This window comes from Marmota marmota, unplaced genomic scaffold (genome assembly GCF_001458135.2).
Source record: "Marmota marmota marmota unplaced genomic scaffold, marMar, whole genome shotgun sequence".
NCBI classification, from domain to species: domain Eukaryota; kingdom Metazoa; phylum Chordata; class Mammalia; order Rodentia; family Sciuridae; genus Marmota; species Marmota marmota.
Genome location: NW_026000174.1, coordinates 21636822 through 21658396, shown reverse-complemented (window position 1 = coordinate 21658396; position 21575 = coordinate 21636822). Strand labels below are relative to the sequence as shown.

The following is a 21575-nucleotide window of genomic DNA, read 5'->3' as shown; positions in this document are numbered from 1 at the left end:
GGTCATGAAAACCATAGGTGAGTATCTATGGGCAGAGCCCTGATTTGTGAGACCCAGCCCTTTGGGCTTTGGAGTAAAAAAACTACATGAAGATATTTTCTCCTATTACTCACTGGTACTCACATTCCCTTAGTCCAAATGAAATAATCTACCATCCAACCCATGCATACCATCTGTCTATAGCCCAATCCGGGAATGTGTACTGTAGTCTCTAACTACTATCTGTCCTCTTGTGCCAGGATTAATTCTCCATATTTTATGTGTAGAGCTAAGGGAGTTCTTCCTGCACAGCAGCCAGAGTTTTACCATCTCATTGTTTCTGGGACCACAGGTCCCATCGTAGAGTGTTTTATTTCTTACAAGATGCTGAGGTGTTGACTCCTTGAAAACATTGATTCCAGCTTCCAATGGAAAGAATATGTAAAAAAATTTCCGCAGTACTTGTCAAGAACTTTGGGGCAGCTCTTCTTCCATGAACGAGAGCATGACTTCTCACCCTTCCCCAAACTCTCATTTTCTAGTCCATATGATGTGACTTTCTCTATGACCCTCCTTAGGCCAATACATTTTATCTTTACCAGTAAGCCCTTTAGGACTTCCCATACTCAAAACTGAAGACTAGGAAGCCCATGTTTCTACATTGCTTTCCTTCTTATAGTTTATATCTTTTAACCTTCATTTCTGTGGCATTTGTTCTTTTGTAAATCTGTGCTTCTGTAATGATTAGAAGAGCCCAAAATACTCCAGTATTTTTTTCTATCAGATCAGGATTTTATCACAGCTCCAGACTTCTGGGGATAAAGGAGAAGATTTAAGAGAAAAAAGATATGTTCATTTATAGCCTCCTAAGTCCTTTTATGTGGTTCATTTATAGCTCTGAGATGCTGGCTTGAATTAGAGAAATATGCCTAAAACTTTATCTTATATATGTTTATGTAAGAATAGGAATATGGGAAAGGTTTTTAATATTGTCTAATAAAACTTTTCAGACAGCTTTCACCTGTGAGTGGTGTAAGTCTGTACACAAATTTTAATGAAACCTCCTGGAAGTCAGTATTATGCTATGTTAGGCTCATATTAAGAATAACATTTAGCTCAGGAATACAGAATAAGGAAAGGATCTAGGAAAATTTCCTTCCAAGAGTCATATGCCCAATTGTAACTATTTACGTGCTAGAAACATGGCATGTTACAAGGAAAACTATGAGGGACCAACCTCTGATAACGAAGAGCTGTTGTAGACATGTTGAATATGTGTTGAGAATTGCTGGTAGATTTCTGGCATGGATTGCTAGAACATAAACTCTGAGGATAAACTTATTCTGTTTTGTTCAGTGTGTTCAGATAGTAGGTACTAAATATGTACTTGTCAAATAAGAATAGATATCCACTTTTTTTGACATAAGCTTTTGTACATTATTTTCATGATAGAAGAATAAAGCATAGCCATTTCCCGTTGAGATTTCTTTTCTTTCCTTTATGAACTCTTTATTCTTAGCTCTACTGGACAGACATATCTTATAGGTACCTATTGTTAGCCTCATCAAATAATAAAAATTTCTTGAATAGATAAATGTCCTAAAGTGGAATTTATTTTCCACCCTAAGCTAAGCCTACTCTGCCTTTAATATTTCCATTTCAGCAGATGGGTCTACCATCTACTTTGTTGCCCAAAGTGGAAATTAAGCATCATGCTTGATCCACCTTTTCCTTTACTTCCTATATCTTATTAATCACCAGGTGTTGCCATTTCCTCCTAATTAGTAATGCATTCAGTGTGCAAAAGACTGTAAATTTTTTGAGGGTAAGGATTATCATTCTTAGTTTCTACAGCCTAGCACAGACCCATAATAAGCTCTAAAAAAGTATAGTTGAAATGGAAGAAAGAATGGATGGCTTTGGTTTTGACATAAGTCAGAACTATCTCATGTGATTTCTTTTTCTCTAGTTTTGTCTCCATTCAGGTCACTTTCTGCTTTCCAAAAAGATGTATTATATAAATTTTTTAAACCTTCAGAAATGCCTTTTGATCTTGAACAGTGCAGAATCTTTATCACGACCTACATAGTCCTGCATACCTCTATTGCTTTATCTTTCTCTATGTTCCAGCCAGCCTGACCACTTGATTCTCTAAAATACCTGTGCACCTTTGATTCAAAGACTTTGCATGTACTTTTTCCTTTGCCATCACCCCATCACCGCCGCACACTTATTATGACTCTTGCTTGTCTAATAGATCTCAACATAGACATTATTTTCTCTGAGAGTCCTTCCCTGAACCCATAAAACTTGGCTAGTTATTCCTCCCATGTGGTTCCACACAACCTGGTCTTGCTGGGTATTATGTGCATCATGTTACTTTCTGATTTTCTTTTAACTTCTGACTTCTCTAATGCTCAGTAAACTTCTTAAGGGCAGGAAATTTTCATTGTCCAAGTTTATATTCCTTGTAAACTGACAATGTTCACATATCTTTAAAAAAAATGAATAAGGTAGATCTAGAGAAAGTACTTAAAGCAGGAGGCTTTGGCAGTAAAAATATCTTCTTTGGAACCTCTTTTCATTTGCTTTGTGCAGTCCTGTATGGTTATCAGTGGCAAGTATTATTTTCTCTATAAAGACCTGTATGGAAAAGAGGTGCTATGGGAGCCTGAATTAGCTTCTGTAACAAATTACCACAAACCTAATGGCTTAAAACAACACATATTTATAATCTTAATGGTTCTGTAGGTTAGAAGTCTTATACTGAGTGAAAGTCAAGATGTTGGTAGGATTGCATTCCCTTTTCAAGGGCTTGGAACAGAATTTGCTTACTCTCTTTGGCTTCTGGAAGCTGCCCATACCCCTTGGCTCCTGGCCCCATTCCTCCATCTTCAAAGATATCAACAGTAGGTTCAAATCTTTTCACATTATATCATTCTGACCTCTTCTGCCTCCTTCTTCCACTTTTAAGGACTCCTGTGATTACATTGTGCCTTCTCAGATAATCCAGGTTAATCTCCCTATTATAAAATCAGCTGATTAGCAAACTTAATTTCATCTACAACTTTAATTTCTCTTACATGTAAGGTATCATATTCATAGATTACAGAGTTTAGGACCTGGATATCTTTGGAGAGTTGAGATGGGTCTTATTCTGCTTTCCACCAAAGGTTTTATAGAAGAGAATTTGAAAAGAGGAATTTGAATAAGCCTTACAATATGGAAGGATTGCTGTAGGCAGAGTTTAGGAAAATAATGTTTCAGAGGGAGAAGGCAGCACAAGAAGAAAAGGTAGAAGAATCAAGGCAAGTTTTTGGAATAGCAAATAGTTCTAAGGAATAGGGGTAGCATATACTAGGGATGGGGTAAATGGGTAAGGAGGTAAGTAGGTATTGAGAGAATGAGAAAAGTAAACTGAAACCATATACTAAGGTCCTGAATAGTATGCTGAGAAGTTTAGAATTAATTCTTTATAGAGGGGTACCTCTGAAGACTTTGGAAGAGAAATGTCATGAAATTCTGTGTTTAGAAAAAAATTGATCTTACAATGAAATGTAGAGTGGTTACATGTTAGAAGGTTATTTAAACATTTCTAGCAAAAGGTAATAAATAGACCAGAGTAGAAAATGAAGGGGATTTCATGGAAGAACAAAATCACAGGTTTTATCAGGATTTCTTGTTGCAAGCAACCAACTCTGGCTAGCAAAAATTTGTAGGAGAGAGGGCAGATTATATTGGAAGAATATGAAATAGTTTACAATATCAAAGGAACAGCTAAAATGTATTAAAACGGAAGGGGGAAAAAAAGGAACAGCTAAATATCCAGGTTTTAGGAAGGGTGGTAACCAGAGCAGCTCTTGGGCAGGAACAAAGAGACAGTCTCTTCAAAGGTAATGAATAGACCAGTCAGAGACTAGCTACCAAGATATATTTACACCAAAAGTATTTAATTCAGGCTTCACTGTGTTCAAGATCCAGTTTTGGGAGAAAGTACAGTTGGTCCAGCTTGATCCTGGATCTATCAATCAATCAAAATCACTGCAGCCAAGAGAGGATGGAATCTGATGAATAGCCACTTGGCCACCCTCAAAGGAGAGGTAAGGGGATGAATGGTTTTACTTAACCTTTGCACCATGAGTGGAAGAAAAGTTGGTCTGCAAAGGAAACTTACTAACTAGGTAAGAGAAGAAAAGGAGGAGAAAGACAAGAAAATGAATTAAAGATTTTCAGCTTTTACTGGAAGGAGATTATGGCATTAACCAAGATAAAACATAGGAGAAAGAAGATAAGACTTCGAGATAGGGAGCACAAGTTCAACTTTGAATGTGGTTGAGATGCCATCAGAATATCCAGATATTATATATAATAGCAGTAGTAAATTTGGGTTGTGAGGTCAGAACAAAGGATTTAGGTTTGGAAGTCATTTGTTGGGTGTAAGAGATAGACTGTGGGGAAAGAGGAGATCACCAAATCCTTGAGGCCTCTCATACTCTACTGTAGTAGACTGCAGTCTCTTTCTGGTTTGATTTTTATTCTAAATTATTCTATGAATGGTGTTGTTAGAGTCTATTTCATTTTCTCTCTATTTAACTCTTGGGTTCAGAACTTAATGACTATTTTGGCTAAAAGTCTGTGATATTATCTCCCACCTGTTACCTTTCATTTTACTAGCATCTCAAAATATGCCATACTCAACCTTTCCAGGCTGCTGTTCATTCTGTTGCTTGTGATCCTGGGCCATCTGGGTCCTGGTTTTGAATAGTGAAATTAAGATTAATTTAAGGTGTAATGTAGTGACAAGGCCACCAAGTGGAAATGCCCAGGAGATAGTTCCAAGATGGATCTTTGTATATAAAAAGTAAGATTAGGACTGTGTGTGTGTGTGTGTGTGTGTGTGTGTGTTGCTGGGGATTGAACCCAGGGCTTCACCCATTTTAGGCAAGCACTTTATCACCAAGCTACATTCCCAGCCTGAGTTAGGTCATCTTCTGCGTAGAGGTAATGATTTATTCCTTGATATTAGTTCAGCTTCTTGAGGCCAAGGATTATAATGGATAAGTGAGAGTCCTCAGATTGAGCCTTAGAGAAAACCATTTTTAGGTGAAAGAAGGATTACAGGTGAGCCAGGATTAAAGTTAAAGGCAATAGTTAAAAGAAGTGAGAGGAATGCAGATATTTCAATGGCCAAGGAAGGTGGGGAGTTTCATGGGAAGGATGGTTTACAGTATAGAAAAGCCAAAAAGAATGAACTGGGAGAAAGAAACCCTGGGGCTTAGAAGTGGTGACTGATGATTTTTAAAGTTTTTGTGAAAATAATGAGATGGAAGCCAGATTTCAGGGAGGTGGAAGAAAACAGATAGTAAGGATTTGGGGAACCAGTCCAACTATTAATAGATACTTATTAAGCACTTAAAATGATCATGACACTGTGCCTGTTTTGTTGTGAACATATTATCACTGCCCTCTAAGACAATCAATTCAAGTTGAGAAATAAGTAATCCATGAAAACATTCATTGTAGGAAATTCAGAAGACATTATAATGTGGACCATAGTTAACTGACTAAACATTTAATGTGAGTATGCTTGTTCCAAGTTAAAAGAGGATGGCTTTATTTGGAATTTTTGTCTGTTCCTGTTTCTCTGAGCCTAGCCATTCTTTTTTGTTTAAGGATTTCTAACTTTCCATGAGTTAGGAAGCAGAGAATCAAGATTATTTCATTCAGTAAACATCAGAATGCTCCTGCATATAGTCTAGAGAAGTAGCCTGTGAAGCCTGCAAGCCAGAACTCTGTGAGGTAGGCTCTTCTGGTCTACCTTTGACTACTTCTACTGAGTGGGTTATTTCAGTAGTAAGAGTTAGGGGGCTTGTGAGGCCCAGGTTCAGTCCTGGTGAGTTAGGACTTCTGTACTAATGAATAGAATTGTAAAAGGTCCTATAAGATTCTAGCTGAAAGTAGAATGGATAGATTCTTCAGTTCAAGATTTTGAAGCCATTTTGTGTGGAAGGACTGGAGCTCATCATGGTGTTTTTGTTTTCTTCCCACTGAGACTGGTAGAAATGTCATGCCTTCATTTTCCTCAGTTACTATCTTAATTAATAAGCTGTCAACTAATGAAGGAGTCTCAGTTTTATAGTTTACAATGAGGGTGAATTAATGATTGGCAACGGAGGCAAAGTGTGTCAGTGTGGGCAGTCAGGAAAAAAGTTGTAGAAAGTACAAAACTCATTGTCACTGGGAAAAGCTTAGAACTCAGTGTTCACTGCTTATATTCTTCCTCTAGGACCCATTGTTACCCAGAGCATCACTATTTGCTTTTCTTCTTCCAGGACTCATCAGCAATGGGAAAGGGTAAAAGTTCAGGGCCCAGCATTTCAGTATCCACCTCCTCCTTCAGGACCCATTGTGGCTGGGAAAGGATGAATGTTTGCTTTTGGTAGAGATGCTGGGGAAGCCCAGGAAGGGATGAAAGTTGTCTTTCTTTCCCTGGGGCCCATTGTTATTGGGAAAGGATTTACTGGGAGAGGATTAATGATTACCTTCCTCCTCCATCTTCCTCTGGGTCAGACAGTTTTGGGGGGTTTGGTTGTCATTTCCCTGTCCTGGGGGTTGTCATTTTTCATATCCTTTAGAAGGAGAAATACTTTTTTCCTTTTCCCTATTAGTCATTAAGGCTAAAATTTGTTAAGCTGATCATAAAACATGAATGTAGGCCCAGAACAAACTAGTGAGAAGAACAGAGGGCACCTTCATGAGGCTCGCACAGACATTATTATGTTAATTGCACATATGTTAATTTGGAATGTTCAGATTTAAAGGAGAAAATAAAAAATTGAAATCTGAAATCCTGCCACTTGATAAAATTGGTCTCAACTGTCTTTACATGTGATACAGTGCTTTCTTAAAGAACTGATCATACAGTTATTCTTGAGCTTCATATTATTTTTGCAAATATTTGTTTAGAGCCACACAATCAAGTTGAGACTCAAACCAGGTTTTTTGAACTGTGGAGCTTGAGCATTATGTTTCAGAAATTGCACAGAAGGGCTGGAGTATGGCTTAATGGTAGAGCACTTGCTTAGCTTATATAAGGTTCTGAGTTTGATCCTGAGCAACACACACAGAGAATACTATTAGAAATCACATTAGTCTTGGTTATAATGCTGCCGTTTACTAGGATTAGGGAATCGAGGCAGTGAGTTATACTGAAAGATCACTGGACTAAAGGCTAAGACATTTGGGGTTTTATCCCCAGTATTGACATTAACTCATTGTGGGACTTGGGTAATCCCTTTTCTTCCCTGATCTATTCTTGGCCTTAGATTTCCCATTTTTAAGATAAAAATGTTGAGCTAACATTAGTTCTTGGTCATGCAGTTCTAGGATCCAGACAGATCATAGTGATGTTTCTGCCCATTACCTCAGAGTATTTACTGCTAAATGGCTGGATTGTCTGATATTTTCTAAGCAGAGTACAGTCTGTGACTTCTGACCAAGAGAAACGATTGCTGCATCAGCTCCGAGAAATTACCAGGGTCATGAAAGAAGGAAAGTTTATTGACAGACCCACCCCAGAGAAAGAAGCTGAGGAAGCCCCTTACATGGAGGACTGGGAAGGTAAGGAGTCTCTTTTCATTTCTTCATTAGTTGTCAACCCAGAAAAGAGAGCTTACAATTTTTAAAAAAATTCAATTCTATTATTGAGGTATAATATAATAATTTAATTTAAAATATACAGTTGGATGAGTTTTGACAAGTGTATATAGTTGTGTAATCATACCACAAAGTTTTGGTATAGTGCTGTGACCTGTACAGCATAAACAAAGGATCTGTAGTAGGGGTGACAGGAGATTAAGAAAAACATGGAGACAAAGAAAAAGAGAGATACTTTTAAGCAAAGCTGGGGCCAAGTGGGATGGTGCCCTCTGATGGAAGAATAGTAACCCAGAACTAGCTCCGCAAGTTTATCATATAGGGTCTAATAATCAGGGAGTTTAACTATAGTGGTATTGTAAATTGTTCAAGGCTTGTGAGTTATCAGGAGGCTTCTTTGTGTACTAAAAAGTTACAGAGCTAGAAACATTTTTGTGGCTATCTACATGTTTGTGGTACCCAGAAAACCCATTGTACTGGAATGTCTAATAACTATCACTAGCATTAAAGCCAGGTATCAAGGCTGTTTGCATCCTTGCCTTTTGGCAAGGAATGTTTCCCAGGCTTGGCTTTTGCCTATACCACAGGATCATCCAATAACCGAGCTCATCTGCTCTCCCCAGAATAGGACATTTCCATCACTGTAGAAAGTTCCCTTCTACCTCTGGCAAAAACTGAACTACTTTCTGTTCCTGTTGTTTTGCTTGTATAATATAAATGGATCTTACTGTTTATGCTTTTTGGCTTCTGGCTTCTCTGATTTAACCAATGATTTTTAGATTCATGTGTGTTGTTGAATGTATCTGTAATTCTTTATTTTTTATTGCTTAATATTATTCTGTTATGTGAACATACCATAATTTGTTCATCCCTTCTCCAATTGAGGAAAACTTGGGTTGTTTTTAGCTTTCAACTATTATAAGTAAGTTGCTACAAAATTTTATATGCAAGATTTTGTTTGGCCATAAATTGGTATTTCTTTGAAATATATACTTAGGAGTAACATTTCTAAGGTTTGTGGTAAGTGTATGTTTAACTTCATTAGAGCTGTCAACTTGCTTTCCAAAGTGGTTCTAACATTTTCCCTTTTCACCAGCAATGTATGAAAATTCATTTACTCCACATCTTTGCTAACTTGTGGTATTATCAGTCTTTTTAATTTTAGCCACTCTAGTGAGTATATAGTGGTATCTCAATTGTGAATTTAATTTGCATCTCTCCATTGACTAATGATGATGAACATTTTTTCATGTGCTTATTTGCCATTTGTATGTCTTTGATGAGGTGTTCATTCCAGTTGTTGGCCATTTTTAAAATTATGTTCTTATTGACATTATGTTCTTACTGAGTTGCAAAAATTCTGTGTATGTCCCTGAATAAAATCCTTCATCAGTTACATATTTTGCAAATATTTTCTCCTAATCCATGGCTTGCCTTTTTATTTTCTTAACATTTTTAAAAGAGGAGAAGTCTTTCTTAACACCCCCCAAAAATAATCCAACCAGTAAATAGACAAAGGAATTGAATAGGCACTTCACAGAAGAAGAAATACAAATGGTCAACAAATGTATGAAAAAATTCAATTCTATTATTGAGATATAATATAATAATTTAATTTTAAATATACAGTTTGGATGAGTTTTGACAAGTGTATATAGTTGTGTAATCATACCACAATCTTGGTATAATGCTGCGACCTGTATAGCATAGCAATTAGAGAAATGCAAATTAAAACTACACTGATATTCCATCTCAGTCAGAATGGCAATTTTCAAGAATACAAGTAATAATAAATGTTGGTGAGGATGTCGGGGAAAAGGCACACTCTTACATTGGTGGTGGGACTGCAAATTGGTGTAGCCCCTCTGGAAAGCAGTGTGGAGATTCCTCAGAAAACTTGGAATGGAACCACCATTTGACCCAATTTTCTACTCCTCTGAATATACTCAAAAGTCTTAAAATCAGCATACTACATGATGCAGCCACATCAATATTTATAGCAGCTTAGTTCACAATAGCTAAGCATTGGAACCACCCTAGTGCCCTTCAACAGATGATTGGATAAAGAAAACGTATTATATATACACGTGGAATATTACTCAGCCATAAAGAAGAATGAAATTATTGCATTTGCAGGTAAATGAAACTAGAGACTATCATGCTAAGTAAAATAAGGCAGCCCCCAAAAACCAAGAGGCTAGAGTAGTGGTTCAGTGATAGAGTGCTTGCCTGGCATGTGTGAGGCTCTGGGTTCAATCCTCAGTACCACATATACATAATAAAAGTTTTATTGACAACTAAAAAATACACACACACACACACACACATACACACACTAAAGGCCAAATGTTCTCACTGATATGTGGATGCTAACACAATATCAGGTAGGAGGAAAGAATAAAAGTTCAGTAGATTAGATAAAAAGGAATGAAGGGAAGGGAGAAGGGATAGGAATAGGAAAGACAGTAGAATGACATAATTTTCCTATGTTCATATATGAATATATGGCCAGTGAAACTTCACATTATGTACAACCATAAGAATGGGATCCTAATTAGAATGTGGTACCCACATCCTCCATATATTTATAGTATCTCAAAATACACTCTTCTGTCATATATGTCTTAAAAGAACAAATTTAAAAAAATAGTTTCTGGGGACAGTAAACAGAATTTTCAAAGATCAATTATATTTGGAATAATGACATTTAAAGACATTAATTTATAGAAATTTAAAATACTTAAATAAGATATCAAGGGCTGGGGCTGTAGCTCAGTGGTGGAGTGTTTGCCTCACAAGGGTGAGGCACTGGGTTTGATCCTTAGCACCACATAAAAATAAATAAAGGTATTGTGTATCTACAAATATATATGAAATAAGATATCAGAAGTGTTTAGCATTTGTCATAAAAGCAAAACGAAACAAAAACTTTCAGGTTTTTGGCAAAAAGAAAGAAATGACTGGTTTTAATACTTGAAATAGAAAATAGATATACAGGTTGATACTTGGTTTTGCTGATATGGAGAAGCTGGACAGTTGGGTCCAAGGAAATACTTTTTATAAATGTATTTGTTTTTAATGTATATAGATTTTTTTCTCCCTTTGTTTTTCCCTGTAAGTTATTCTTCAGAACTGCTCAATTCAGTCCAGCACATAAGGTCCATGCTAAAATGAAAACAAAGAAAAATCTAAAAAAAGAGAAGTTTTTAATTCTGATGAATCTAGTTTTTTTTTTAATAATTTATACTTTTTTGGTGTATTCTGTTTAAGAAATCTTTGCCCAATCCAAGATTTTTCTAGCTTCTATTTTTTCTTCTAGAAATTGTATGGTTTTAGCTTTATACTTAGGCTTGTGATCTCTTTTGAGTTAATTTTTTATAAATGGTGTGAAGTATCAGGACCTAGTTTTATATTTTACATATCAGTAGCAGTTACTCCAGTTTCTTTTGATACATTTAGTTACTTTGGCACATTGATTGAAAATCAGTTGACCATGTGTATATATGTCTATTTTGGACTTTATTCTGTTCCATTGATCTCTGTCTTATCACAATGCCTCTGTTACTGTGTCTTTATACTAACTCTTGAAATCGGGTCATTACAGGTTCTTTAATTATCTTCCAAAATTATTTTGGCTATTCTAAGATTTTCACATTTTCATATGAATTTATAGTCAAAGGTAGTTGTTTTATGACAAAGTTTGATGGTATTTTGATTGATATTGCATTAAATCTTTAGATCAATTTGTAAGAATTGATATTGTAACTATATTGAATCTTCATTCCATGAACTTGTTATATCTCTCTACTTATTTAAATATTTAAAAATTTCCCTCAGCAATGTTTGAAGTTTTCAGTATATAGGTCTTTTTTTCCAATGTATAGGTCTTGCATATGCTTTATAATTTGTCTTTAAGTAGTAATATCATAAATGATATTTTTAAAATTTTAATTGCTACTAGAGCAGTAGAAATACGATTGATTTTTGTATTCTGACCTTTTATCCTGTGACCTTGCTAATGCACTTAGTTCTGATAGCTTTAAAAAATATACACAGCCACTTAAGTTCCTTAGGGTTTTCTGTGTAGATGATCAAATTGGCTATGAATTTCACCTCCTTTCTAGCCTATATGCCTTTTGTTTATCTATTTTCTTGCCTTACTGCATAGCTAAGTCTCCACAACAATGCTGAACAGAAATGGTAAAAGCAAATCTCCTTGCTTTCTGGTATCAGGAGAAAAGCACTCATATGCTCCTTAGATACTCCTTTTCAGGTTGAGGAAGCTACTTTCTGATCTTATTTTTCTGAGAGCTATTAAACATAAACTGGTATTGAATTTTTAAAAAATCAACTGAGATGATTATAGTTTTGTCAGTTAATGTGGTGAATACATTTTAAAAAAAAAAAGGTTGTGGTTCTGGGGATTGAAGTTCCCAGCCCCTGCATTGATTTTTAAATGTTAAAAGTTTTGTATTCCTGTGATAAGCCCTATTTTGATGTGATGATATAAATGGCTATTTAATAGGCAAAGATTTTTTTTTTTAATGTCTGGTTTATGAGGGCTATTTATCAGTGATTTTCTTTTCCTGTAATGTCAATGGTCTTTATTTCAAGATAATGGTGGCCTTTCAAAATGTATTGGGATATATTCTGTTTTCTGGAAGAGTTTGTGTAGAGGTACCATTATTTCTTTCATAAACATTAGGTGGAATTCTCCAATGATGCTATCTGGGCCAGGAGTTTTCTTTATGGGAAAACTCACTATGAATTGAGTATCTATAATAGAAATAGTGCTATTAAGGTTATCTAGGTTTCCTTGAATGGACTTTGATAGTTTGTACCTTTCAAGGAATTTACATATTTCATCCAGGTTATCAAATCTGTTAGGGTAAAGTTTTTTTGTAATAGTCCCTTATAATCCATTTAAAGTATGTAATATCTGTAGGGATGTGCCCTGTTCTGTTTCTTATATTGGTAATCTGTTCTTTCTCATTTCTTTTCCTAATCAGACTGGCCCAGAGGTTTATCAACTTTGTTGATCTTTTTAAAGAACTGTATTTTTATTTTATTTATGTTTCCTATTCCATTGACTTCCCTTTCCTTTCTTCTGCCTCTTGGAGTTTAATTTGCTATTCTTTTTCTGGTTTCTTAAGGTGGAAGGTTAGATCCATGATCAGTTTTTTGTTTTTTGTTTTTTTACCATTATTTCATTAGTAATCTGTTTCTGTCATCTTCTTCTGGCTTTCTAATGGTACACATGTTTGTTATTTCCCCACAGGTCACATATGGTTTGTTCATTTGTTTCTGTCATTTTTACTCACCATGCTTAATTTGAATAGTTTCTCTTGTTGCATCTTCCAGCTTATTGCTCTTTCTTTCTATAGTACTCTAACATGCTGTTAATCCTATTCATTGTATTTTTAATCCTAACATTGTGTTGTTATCTCTAGAAGTTCCATTTGGGAACTTCCATTTCATATCTTTCATTTCTCTCCTCATCTATTCATATTTTCTTCTTAAACATCTGAGTCATATTTTAATAGCTGTTGTATTTTCCCAATGCTTAGTAATGTTGGATGTTTTTTAATATCTGTTGGACATTTGCATGTCTTGTGAGAATTATCTCTTCAATTTTTTTGCCCATTTTTATAGTTGGGTGATTTGTTTTCAGGCTTTTGAGTTGTTTGAGTTCCTTATGAATTTCGGAAATTAATTCCTTATCAGATGTGTGGTTTGCATATATTTTCTTCTGTTTTTAGGCTATCTTTTCACTCTGTTTACTTCATTCTTCAGAAACTTTTTTTTAAATATACTTTTTAGTTGTTGATGGACACAATATCTTTATCTCATTTATTTATCTTTATGTGGTGCTGAGGATCAAACCCAGGGCCTCACACATGCTAGGCAAGCACTCTCCTACTGAGCTACAACCCCAGCCCCTGCAGAAGCTTTTTAATTTCATATCATTGCATAGGCTTTTGGGATCATATCCAAAAATATTGCCCAGACCAGTATCATGTAACTTTTTCCCTGTTTACTCCTAGTAGTTTTATATTTTCAGGTCTTACATTTAAGACTTTGATCCATTTTGAGTTAATTTTTGCATATGATGTGAGATGAAGGTCTGATTTCACTTTTCTGCATCTGGATATATCCAGTTTCTTCAGCATCATTAATTGAAGAGACTATTTATCTATTGTGTATTTTTGGCATTTTTATCAAAAATCTTTAGACCATAAATGTATGGATTTATTTCTGGTCTATTGTGTTTCATTGGTGTTTATATCTTTTTTTATATACTGTTACTATGCTGTTTTGATTACTATAGCTTTTCAGTAGTTTCTTTAATCAGGAAGCATGAGCTCCTTACCTGACTCTGGTATCCAGGTAGTGCTGGCCTTGTAAAATGGGTTTAGAAGTTTTCGCTCCTCTTCAGTTTTTTAGAAGATTTTGAGGATTGCTGTTAGTTCTACTTTAAATGTTTGGTAGATTCAGCTGTGGAGCCATTGGGTTCTGGGCTTTTGTTAAGAAATTATTTAATTAACTGATTCAATCTCCTTGTTCATTATTTGTCTGTTTAGATTTTCTATTTCTTTCTAATTCAATCTTGGTAGTTTGTATATATCTAGCAATTTACATATATATATATATATATATATATATATGTATAAATATAGCAATATTTATATATATCTAGCAATTTGCTATATCTCTTTGATGAATTCACTCTTTATCATTATATAATGACCTTCTTTGTCTTGTTATTACTTAACATCTGTTTTATATAAATATTAGCATCTGCTGTATGTCTTTTTTACATCCTTTTCTTTGAACCTGTGTGTGTTTTTTAAAGGTGAAGTGTTTTGTAGGCAGCATGTAATTGGGTCTTTTTGTTTCTTAAATATATTCAACACATTGTATGTTGGTCTGCACACTTGAAGAAACAAAGATTTATTCTAGTCTTTGTGTACTGACTTTTTCTGGACAGGCCATTTGTCATGGTCCATGGTGGGCTTGTTGATGGAGTCTTCAGGCTGACTGATCTGGTGCTGAGTCTTTGTAGTTGGGCCTAGAGCCTGGATCCACTGGCATCAGCCTATTGACTGAGTCCTTGGGGGTGGGCCTGGAACCTGGGTTTACAAGGGTAGGCCTAGAATCTTTATCTGTGGTGGTCTGGCCTGAAGCTTAAGTCCAAGTGGCTGACCTGGGGCTGGAGTTGTTCTTGAGACTGAGACTGCAGAAGGCAGCCAGGTTCTATGGTGGGCCTGGTGCTTGGTCCCTCAGGAATAAGCCTAGAGCCTGAGTCTGCAGCTTGGATTGGTGCTGCGCAGTTTTGGAGCCTGAATATATGCAGGGGATAGGCCTGAAAACTGGGGCCATGAGGGCTGACCTGGGTCCTAGTGTTGCAAGGCTGACCTAGAACCTGGGTCCACAGAGGTGATCCTGGGGTCTGGTGTTAAAGGGACTGGTCCAGCACTAGGGTCTGTTGGGATGGGCCTGGATCCTGGGTGTGTTGGACTATGGAGATACAGTGGCTAGCTTATTTATGGGTGGGGCTTATGGGGCCTGGCCTAGAACTGGGTAGTTGGACTGCGCTTAGAGCCTGAGTCTTCTTAAACCATAGTCAAAATTCAAAGGTAAGCTTTGTTCTAGGTGTAGGCTGAAGGAAATGACGTACAGCAAATAGACTTCTCCGAAGCATTTAGTGGCTGAGACCTAACTAGCAAGTAGGCTTCCCTAGCCCTGCTGTTGACCAAGTAGGTGGTGAAGGCCTTGTGTAGCTGTTTTAGTCCATTTTCTATTGCTATAACCTAATACCACAGGCTGGATAATTGATAAAGTAAGAGATTTGTTTAGCTCATGGTTTGGAAGTACAAGATGATGGTGTCAGCATCTGCTTGTCATCTGGTGAAGTCTTTTTTGCTGGATCTGACATGTTGTCAAAGGTAAAGACTGAGTAGGTTTGCCTACTCTTCTTATAAAGCCATTAATGCCATCATGAAGACCCTACCTCATGACCTCATTTAATTCTAATTATTTCCCAAATGGCTTGTCTCCAAATACAATTAACATATGACTTTGGGGAGAATAAAAATTGTGGAATTTGCAAGTAAGTGGATGGAGTTGGGGAATATCATGCTAAGTGAAGTAAGCCAATCCCCCAAAACCCAAAGGCCAAATGTTTTCTCTGATATGTGGATGCTGATCCATAGTGGGGGCGGGGGTGGGGAGCATGGGAACAATGGAGGAACTTTAGATAGGGCAGGGCAGGGGATGGAGGAGATGGGACAAGGGGGTAGGAAAGACAGTGGAATGAAATGGACATTGTTACCCTAAGTACCTGTATGAAGACACAAATGGTGTGACTCTACTTTGTGTATAACCAGAGATATGAAAAATTGCGCTCTATATGTGTACTATAAATTGAAATGCATTCTGCTATCATATAAAACAAATTAGAATAAATAAATAAAATTTTAAAAACATATGACTTTGGGGATTAAATTTCAACATGAGTTTTGGAGGGGGCAAACACCTAGACCACAGGAATTGTTAAACTAGCATTTTGTTCACACTAAGTTCATCCTGGGAATAAAGACTGCTTTGGCAAGATTCTTATACTACTGTCAGTGCTAGCAAGAATGTAATAAGATGGACATTTTTTTTACATCACTGGTAGGATTGAATTTTTATACCACTCTTCTGGAAAGTAATTTGGCAGAGTATTAAAAGGGCTTTTAAAATGTCTGTTCTCTTTGGTGTAGTTTTCATATTTATAGAAGTCTGTCTTAAAGAATCAGGAAAGTGAACATGAATTTATATTCAGAGCTCTTAACTGCTATGTTACTTATAATAGGGGAAAGTTGGAAAGAATCTGAATGTCTAACATAAGAAGAATGGTAAATCATGTCAGTTGTATAGCTACATGATGAAATATTTTGCAGCAAACTTTCAAATGCCTAATGACGCTGGAAAATGTTCATGAAACAAGGTTGAATGAAAAATCAACATTTTATATGCAGTATGATCCTTTATTTAAAAAAGAAAAAAATATATAAACATTTATATATGGTAAAAAGACCAGAGGTAAATACAACAAATTATCATCAGTGGTGGGATTATGGGTGATTTGTTTTTCTTTTTTAAACATGTCTGTATTGTTTCAGATTTTCTGCAGTGAGTCTATATGCCTTCTATAATCAGAAAAAAAAACAGTAAATGTTATAAAAATGTCTCTGCATACGCTACACTGAACCAAAAAAGACTGTTATTTTTCACAATTGGTGGGCAAAAAGTGGTTTATGTTAGAGTTGAATTTGCCAGTTATCATAATGTGCAAATGGATTTTGAATTCTCCAGCTTTTCACATTGTGTAGTGAGTATGGCCCACATTGCCAGCTCAGGCATATGAGCTCCAGCACGGTCCATCTGCTGCTCAAACTTGGCTTGGCTGACACAGATTTATTTCATTTCATTCCTTAATTTGGCAATGTTTTCTCTTTTCTCATTATCATAGCTAGGATTCAGAATCAGTGTTACTCATTTTGCTTACCAGTTTGTTGTTTTCTTCCATTTTGTGAAGACGAAGAAGCCAACAATGGACTTCTGTCTTCTGAAAATGCAGTGCTTGTCCTTTGGGATCTTGGGCATGTATTGCTAAAGTGCCCTCTGTTTCTGATGCTTGCAAGCCATTTCAATTGTTTTGATAAGTAGAAAATTTCATGGTGTATTTTTCAAAGAGCTTAGTGTTCTTCTCCTCCCACCCTCACCTCAGAAGATTTGGAAATGATTCCAAATAGAAATTATAAACATTAGCCTTAAGCTAAGCTCTCTCCATCTGGTATTTGATGCATTTTTAAACTACAGGCTCATGTTATTTGTTCAGTCTTCATCAATACTGCAAAAGCACATGGAGTGAGACTGAACTCTGTCCCAAGCACCCTACACTAAGAAAGGATTTTCCTCTGAATTGGTTTGTATTTCAGAGAGCCCTGGGATAGTCAGCCAGATTGCTAGGAATTTGTTCAGTTGAAACTTTAGAACTATTAGAATCATCTTAGAGATTTCTTGAATGTGTTTGTTAGGATATGATGGCCATTGCTTGAGAATCCCCTCTGAGCCTAATACTTTTTTTGAAGAGACAGTCTTTGTAAGATTTTGTGCTGCTTTTCTCTCTAGGTTATCCAGAAGAAACTTATCCAATTTATGACCTTTCAGACTGTATCAAACGTAGACAAGAAACAATCCTGGTGGATTACCCTGATCCAAAAGAGCCCTCTGCTGAAGAAATAGCTGAAAGAATGGAAGTGATGGAAGAGGAAGAATCAGACCACTTGGGTTGGGAAGGTCTGCCCACTGACCCAAGAGCCCAGGAGGATAATTCTGTTATCTTGTGTGACCCAAAGCCAGAAACATGCTCCTGCTGTTTTCATGAAGAAGATCCTGCTGTCTTGGCAGAGAATGCTGGATTCAGTGCAGATAGCTACAGTGAGCAAGAGGAAGCCTCCAAAGAGGACTCTCCTGAAGACTTTAGAGATGAAGGGTTGGGCGTCAATGCTGATAAAACATTTACAAGTGGCGTGTTGAGGAAGCGTAACCCCCAGGGTTTAGAGTGAAAGCAGCCAGTTTGGTGAAGTATCCATTACTTTAGTCCCAAGGTGACCTTTCTCTTCTCTCTGATTTCATCCTTGGCCTCATGCCCTGTACTTTCTTTTCTGTGTTCAGATGTCATAGCTATCAGGCCACTACCATGGATATCATGTATCCTTCCTGGTGCTTACACACCTGTCACCTTGTAAAACATAGTCATTAGTATAAACACAGGATAGCTTCACTCTTCCTCTTCCTGTTTTTCCCCCATCAGGGAAGTTGATCCATGGAATAATTCTTTGGTCTACCATAGTTACATATGAGACTATCAAAAGGTCTGACTCTTCCTGCTAGGAGCAACAGGTTTACCTGTGAATGAACTCGGTTACAGATGATAGGACTTAAAGTGGTAAAAGTGAAGATTTCGGACTTCAGGATGCCTTATTCTTTGGGTCTTGAGCAGGATAGTGGTCCTCTGGGGAGAAGTGATCATTTTCTTTGTGTGGTCCATGGTCCTAGAGCAGAGCAAGACTCTGCTGGCTGAGCTGAAACTTCTTCATTCAGTGAAGGTCTTTCTCAAAACACTGATGCCCAGACATTCTCTTTTCTCAGACATCCTCTTTTCTCCGGAATAGTGGAAGACTTACCACTGACCTGTGAATGAGCCTGCAGGCCTATTTGGGTATTGTTTTGCTCTGACATGGCCTGGTTTTCTAGCTTCCTTTCTATTCTGCTATTCTATCCCCTTTTCTGCTTAAAAGACCAGGGAAACCCAGAGGCATCTTTGTACCTCTGGTCTTCAGCAGCCAGAGGAAGCTTTAGACTTTAGTCCCTGCCCTACAGGGGCTGTTTGGGCTCTGGGAAGGCCTGCCCAAGTGTAGTGATCCTGCTAGGAAGAGCTCAGAATGTCAGGGACCCAGTAATAAGAGAACCTGTGCACTCTTGTATAGTCCTTGCCTCAAAGCTGTTTCTTAACATTGTGCCCATTGGGAAATTGTTCTCAAAACGGCATGAATCAAGACAGAAATGAGGACTGAGCTTGTACACAAAGTGCCAACATAGCAGGGAAGTTGCACAGTTATCCATCACAGAGAACCAATATAGCCATGCCTTGGGGAAGAAACCATGTGTTCTCTATTTGAATGTTTGGGTCTTTTGAGAGAGCTGGGGAATGTAGGAAGTAATTAGGACTGGGAGGATTTTGACCAGGCTGGAAACGTGTTTTAAGCTACCATTCAGCTCTTGAGACAAGATGGCACCTATGAATTCTGACAAAAAGGATGAGTGAATTCAGTTTATATGTAAGACCTGAGAGTTTAAGAGGACATGTTCCTGAGGACATTTTATCACATTATAAAATGAGAAAGATGGAAAACTTAAGAAATTGTATGAAGGTAGATATAGATTTTAGAGTTCCTTTGTGCCTGGCACGAGTATGATGCCCAGCATATAGTTAAAATCACACGTGTAAGCTTAGACTACTGTCAGAAGGTATGTCAGTTACTACAAGGCATTACTTTTAATTGAACTGTACATAAAAGTCAATGAAGATTGAGTTCTTAGAAAGAAGACCATAATGCATCTATCTCTGTGTAGAACATTTGTTTTACATTATAAAGAATGCTATTTAAAATGTACAGAAGACAACCTAGAATGCCATGTAATACTAAAGGTAAAAATAATGTAGGGTCCTCTTCACCATTTGGTAAATTGTTTTCTGTGTGATTTTCCTTCATTCACCATGAGGGGCTGATTTATAAGTAAAGCCCTGGGTCTCTGGTTTAAATTTCTTTTTTGCCTTAGGATGTGATTCCCTTATTAGAAATAAGTACTTTTGTTTTCCTTTCAATTATTCATCCAGTCATTCATTTAGAATGAATTCATTTAAAACTTAAAACAACTAACTGCTCAGTGCTAGGTACTAGGAACAGAAGACAGTTCCTACTTTTAAAACAAAACAAACAAAAAAACCCCACCTCAATTTAACATAGGAGCCTGTCAGATAAAATGAACTATGAACTGTAAGACGAATCAAGATTGTGAATTCTGAAGGCAGAGGAAAATGGGTCATGATCTTTCCCTGTATACTCTAGCTATAGAACTTTGGGTCAGCTCCTTGGGCAGTCTGAGCCTTGGCATTTTCATCTATAAAGTAAGCATAATAAAAGTCCAGGTCTCACAAGGTTTTAAGTATTAAATGAAATCATCAGTGCATTTAAAATGGCATTGCTTCTAATTCATGCATGATAACCACTCATTGAGTAATAGCTGTTTTATTATACAGTGTTTTATGCTGTGATTTGGTATGGACCCAAAACTACAGGAACATTAAGGAAAGAGAAATAATATTGCCAAAACTGCTTCCAAGAAATTTTTCAGAGGTGGACCTTGGGGTATGCCAAGAATTTCTCCAAGTGGGCAAGGAAATAGTATTAGCAAAAGCAGTGAAGTAGAAAGTATATGGATGTTCAGGTATCTTGGTGAGGCTGGTGTGTAAAGTGTTGCATAACCAATCTTGTAAGTGATACCCTATGGGAAAAAATGGCTTATGGAAATAGTTCCTGCCAAAAGCATTAAACCCTCATCATGGCTCCTGCTACCTAGATCTTAGTTGGTTTATCTATCAGAAATATATTTGTTTCTGTATCAAAAATTTTAACGTAACTTTTAGTTATTTAGGATTTAGACAGTGTTTTTTGGATTTTCTGAATTATTTTATCCTTTAGGAATGACAATTCTGTGTGTGTGTGTATGTGTATATATATATATATATAATATATATATAATATATATATATTATATATATATATAAACTTAGGGTGACCAAAATTATGAGACTGATGTTTGTTGATGTGTCTTCATTTCTCAGAACGAAGGGACTAAAATTTGATCACTCCCCTGGCACTAGGTTTGTAGTGACCTTTAGGTATTGTGGCAGAGTACATAAAGCATCAATTAGGGGGCAGATAATTGGCCTAATCAACAATACATTATCTGGGATCATGCTTGGTAAAGCAGGTAGGTAATCCAGCCAGGAGATCCCTTCTCCTAGTCACACCAGCAACACAAGGAAAGCATCTTATTTGCTCCAGAAGTTGGGTCCAGAGAAGTATGCTGAAGAGGTATATTTGGCCTCTAGAAATAATGGCTTTAAGAACCACATTCTTGCTGGGTATCGTGGCACATACCTGTAATCCCAGAAGCTTGGAAGGCTGAGACAGGAGGATTGTGAGTTCAAAGCAACTCAGTGAGACCCTGTCTCTAAATAAAATACAAAAAATAAGGCTGGGGATGTGTTTCAGAGGTTGAGTGCCTCAGAGTTCAATCTCTGGTATCACCCCCCCCCCCCC

At 36.7% G+C, this 21575-nt stretch overlaps 1 protein-coding gene across 6 annotated transcripts in view; it reads left to right on the top strand.

Annotated features, from left to right (window-relative positions):
• The window catches only part of Ric3 (RIC3 acetylcholine receptor chaperone), a 35780-nt gene extending 15765 nt beyond the window's left edge, over positions 1–20015 (top strand). For 4 of the 6 annotated variants that reach the window (XM_015477599.2, XM_048788283.1, XM_048788282.1 and 1 more), the window contains 2 exons: positions 7451–7599; positions 17815–20015. In XM_015477599.2, the coding sequence (XP_015333085.1) occupies positions 7451–7599; positions 17815–18251 (586 nt within the window). In that variant the 3' untranslated portion in view covers positions 18252–20015. The remainder of the gene's footprint in view (positions 1–7450; positions 7600–17814) is intronic. The other 2 variants (XM_015477601.2, XM_048788285.1) reach the window with 1 other exon arrangement.
• Positions 20016–21575: the final 1560 nt, after the last annotated feature.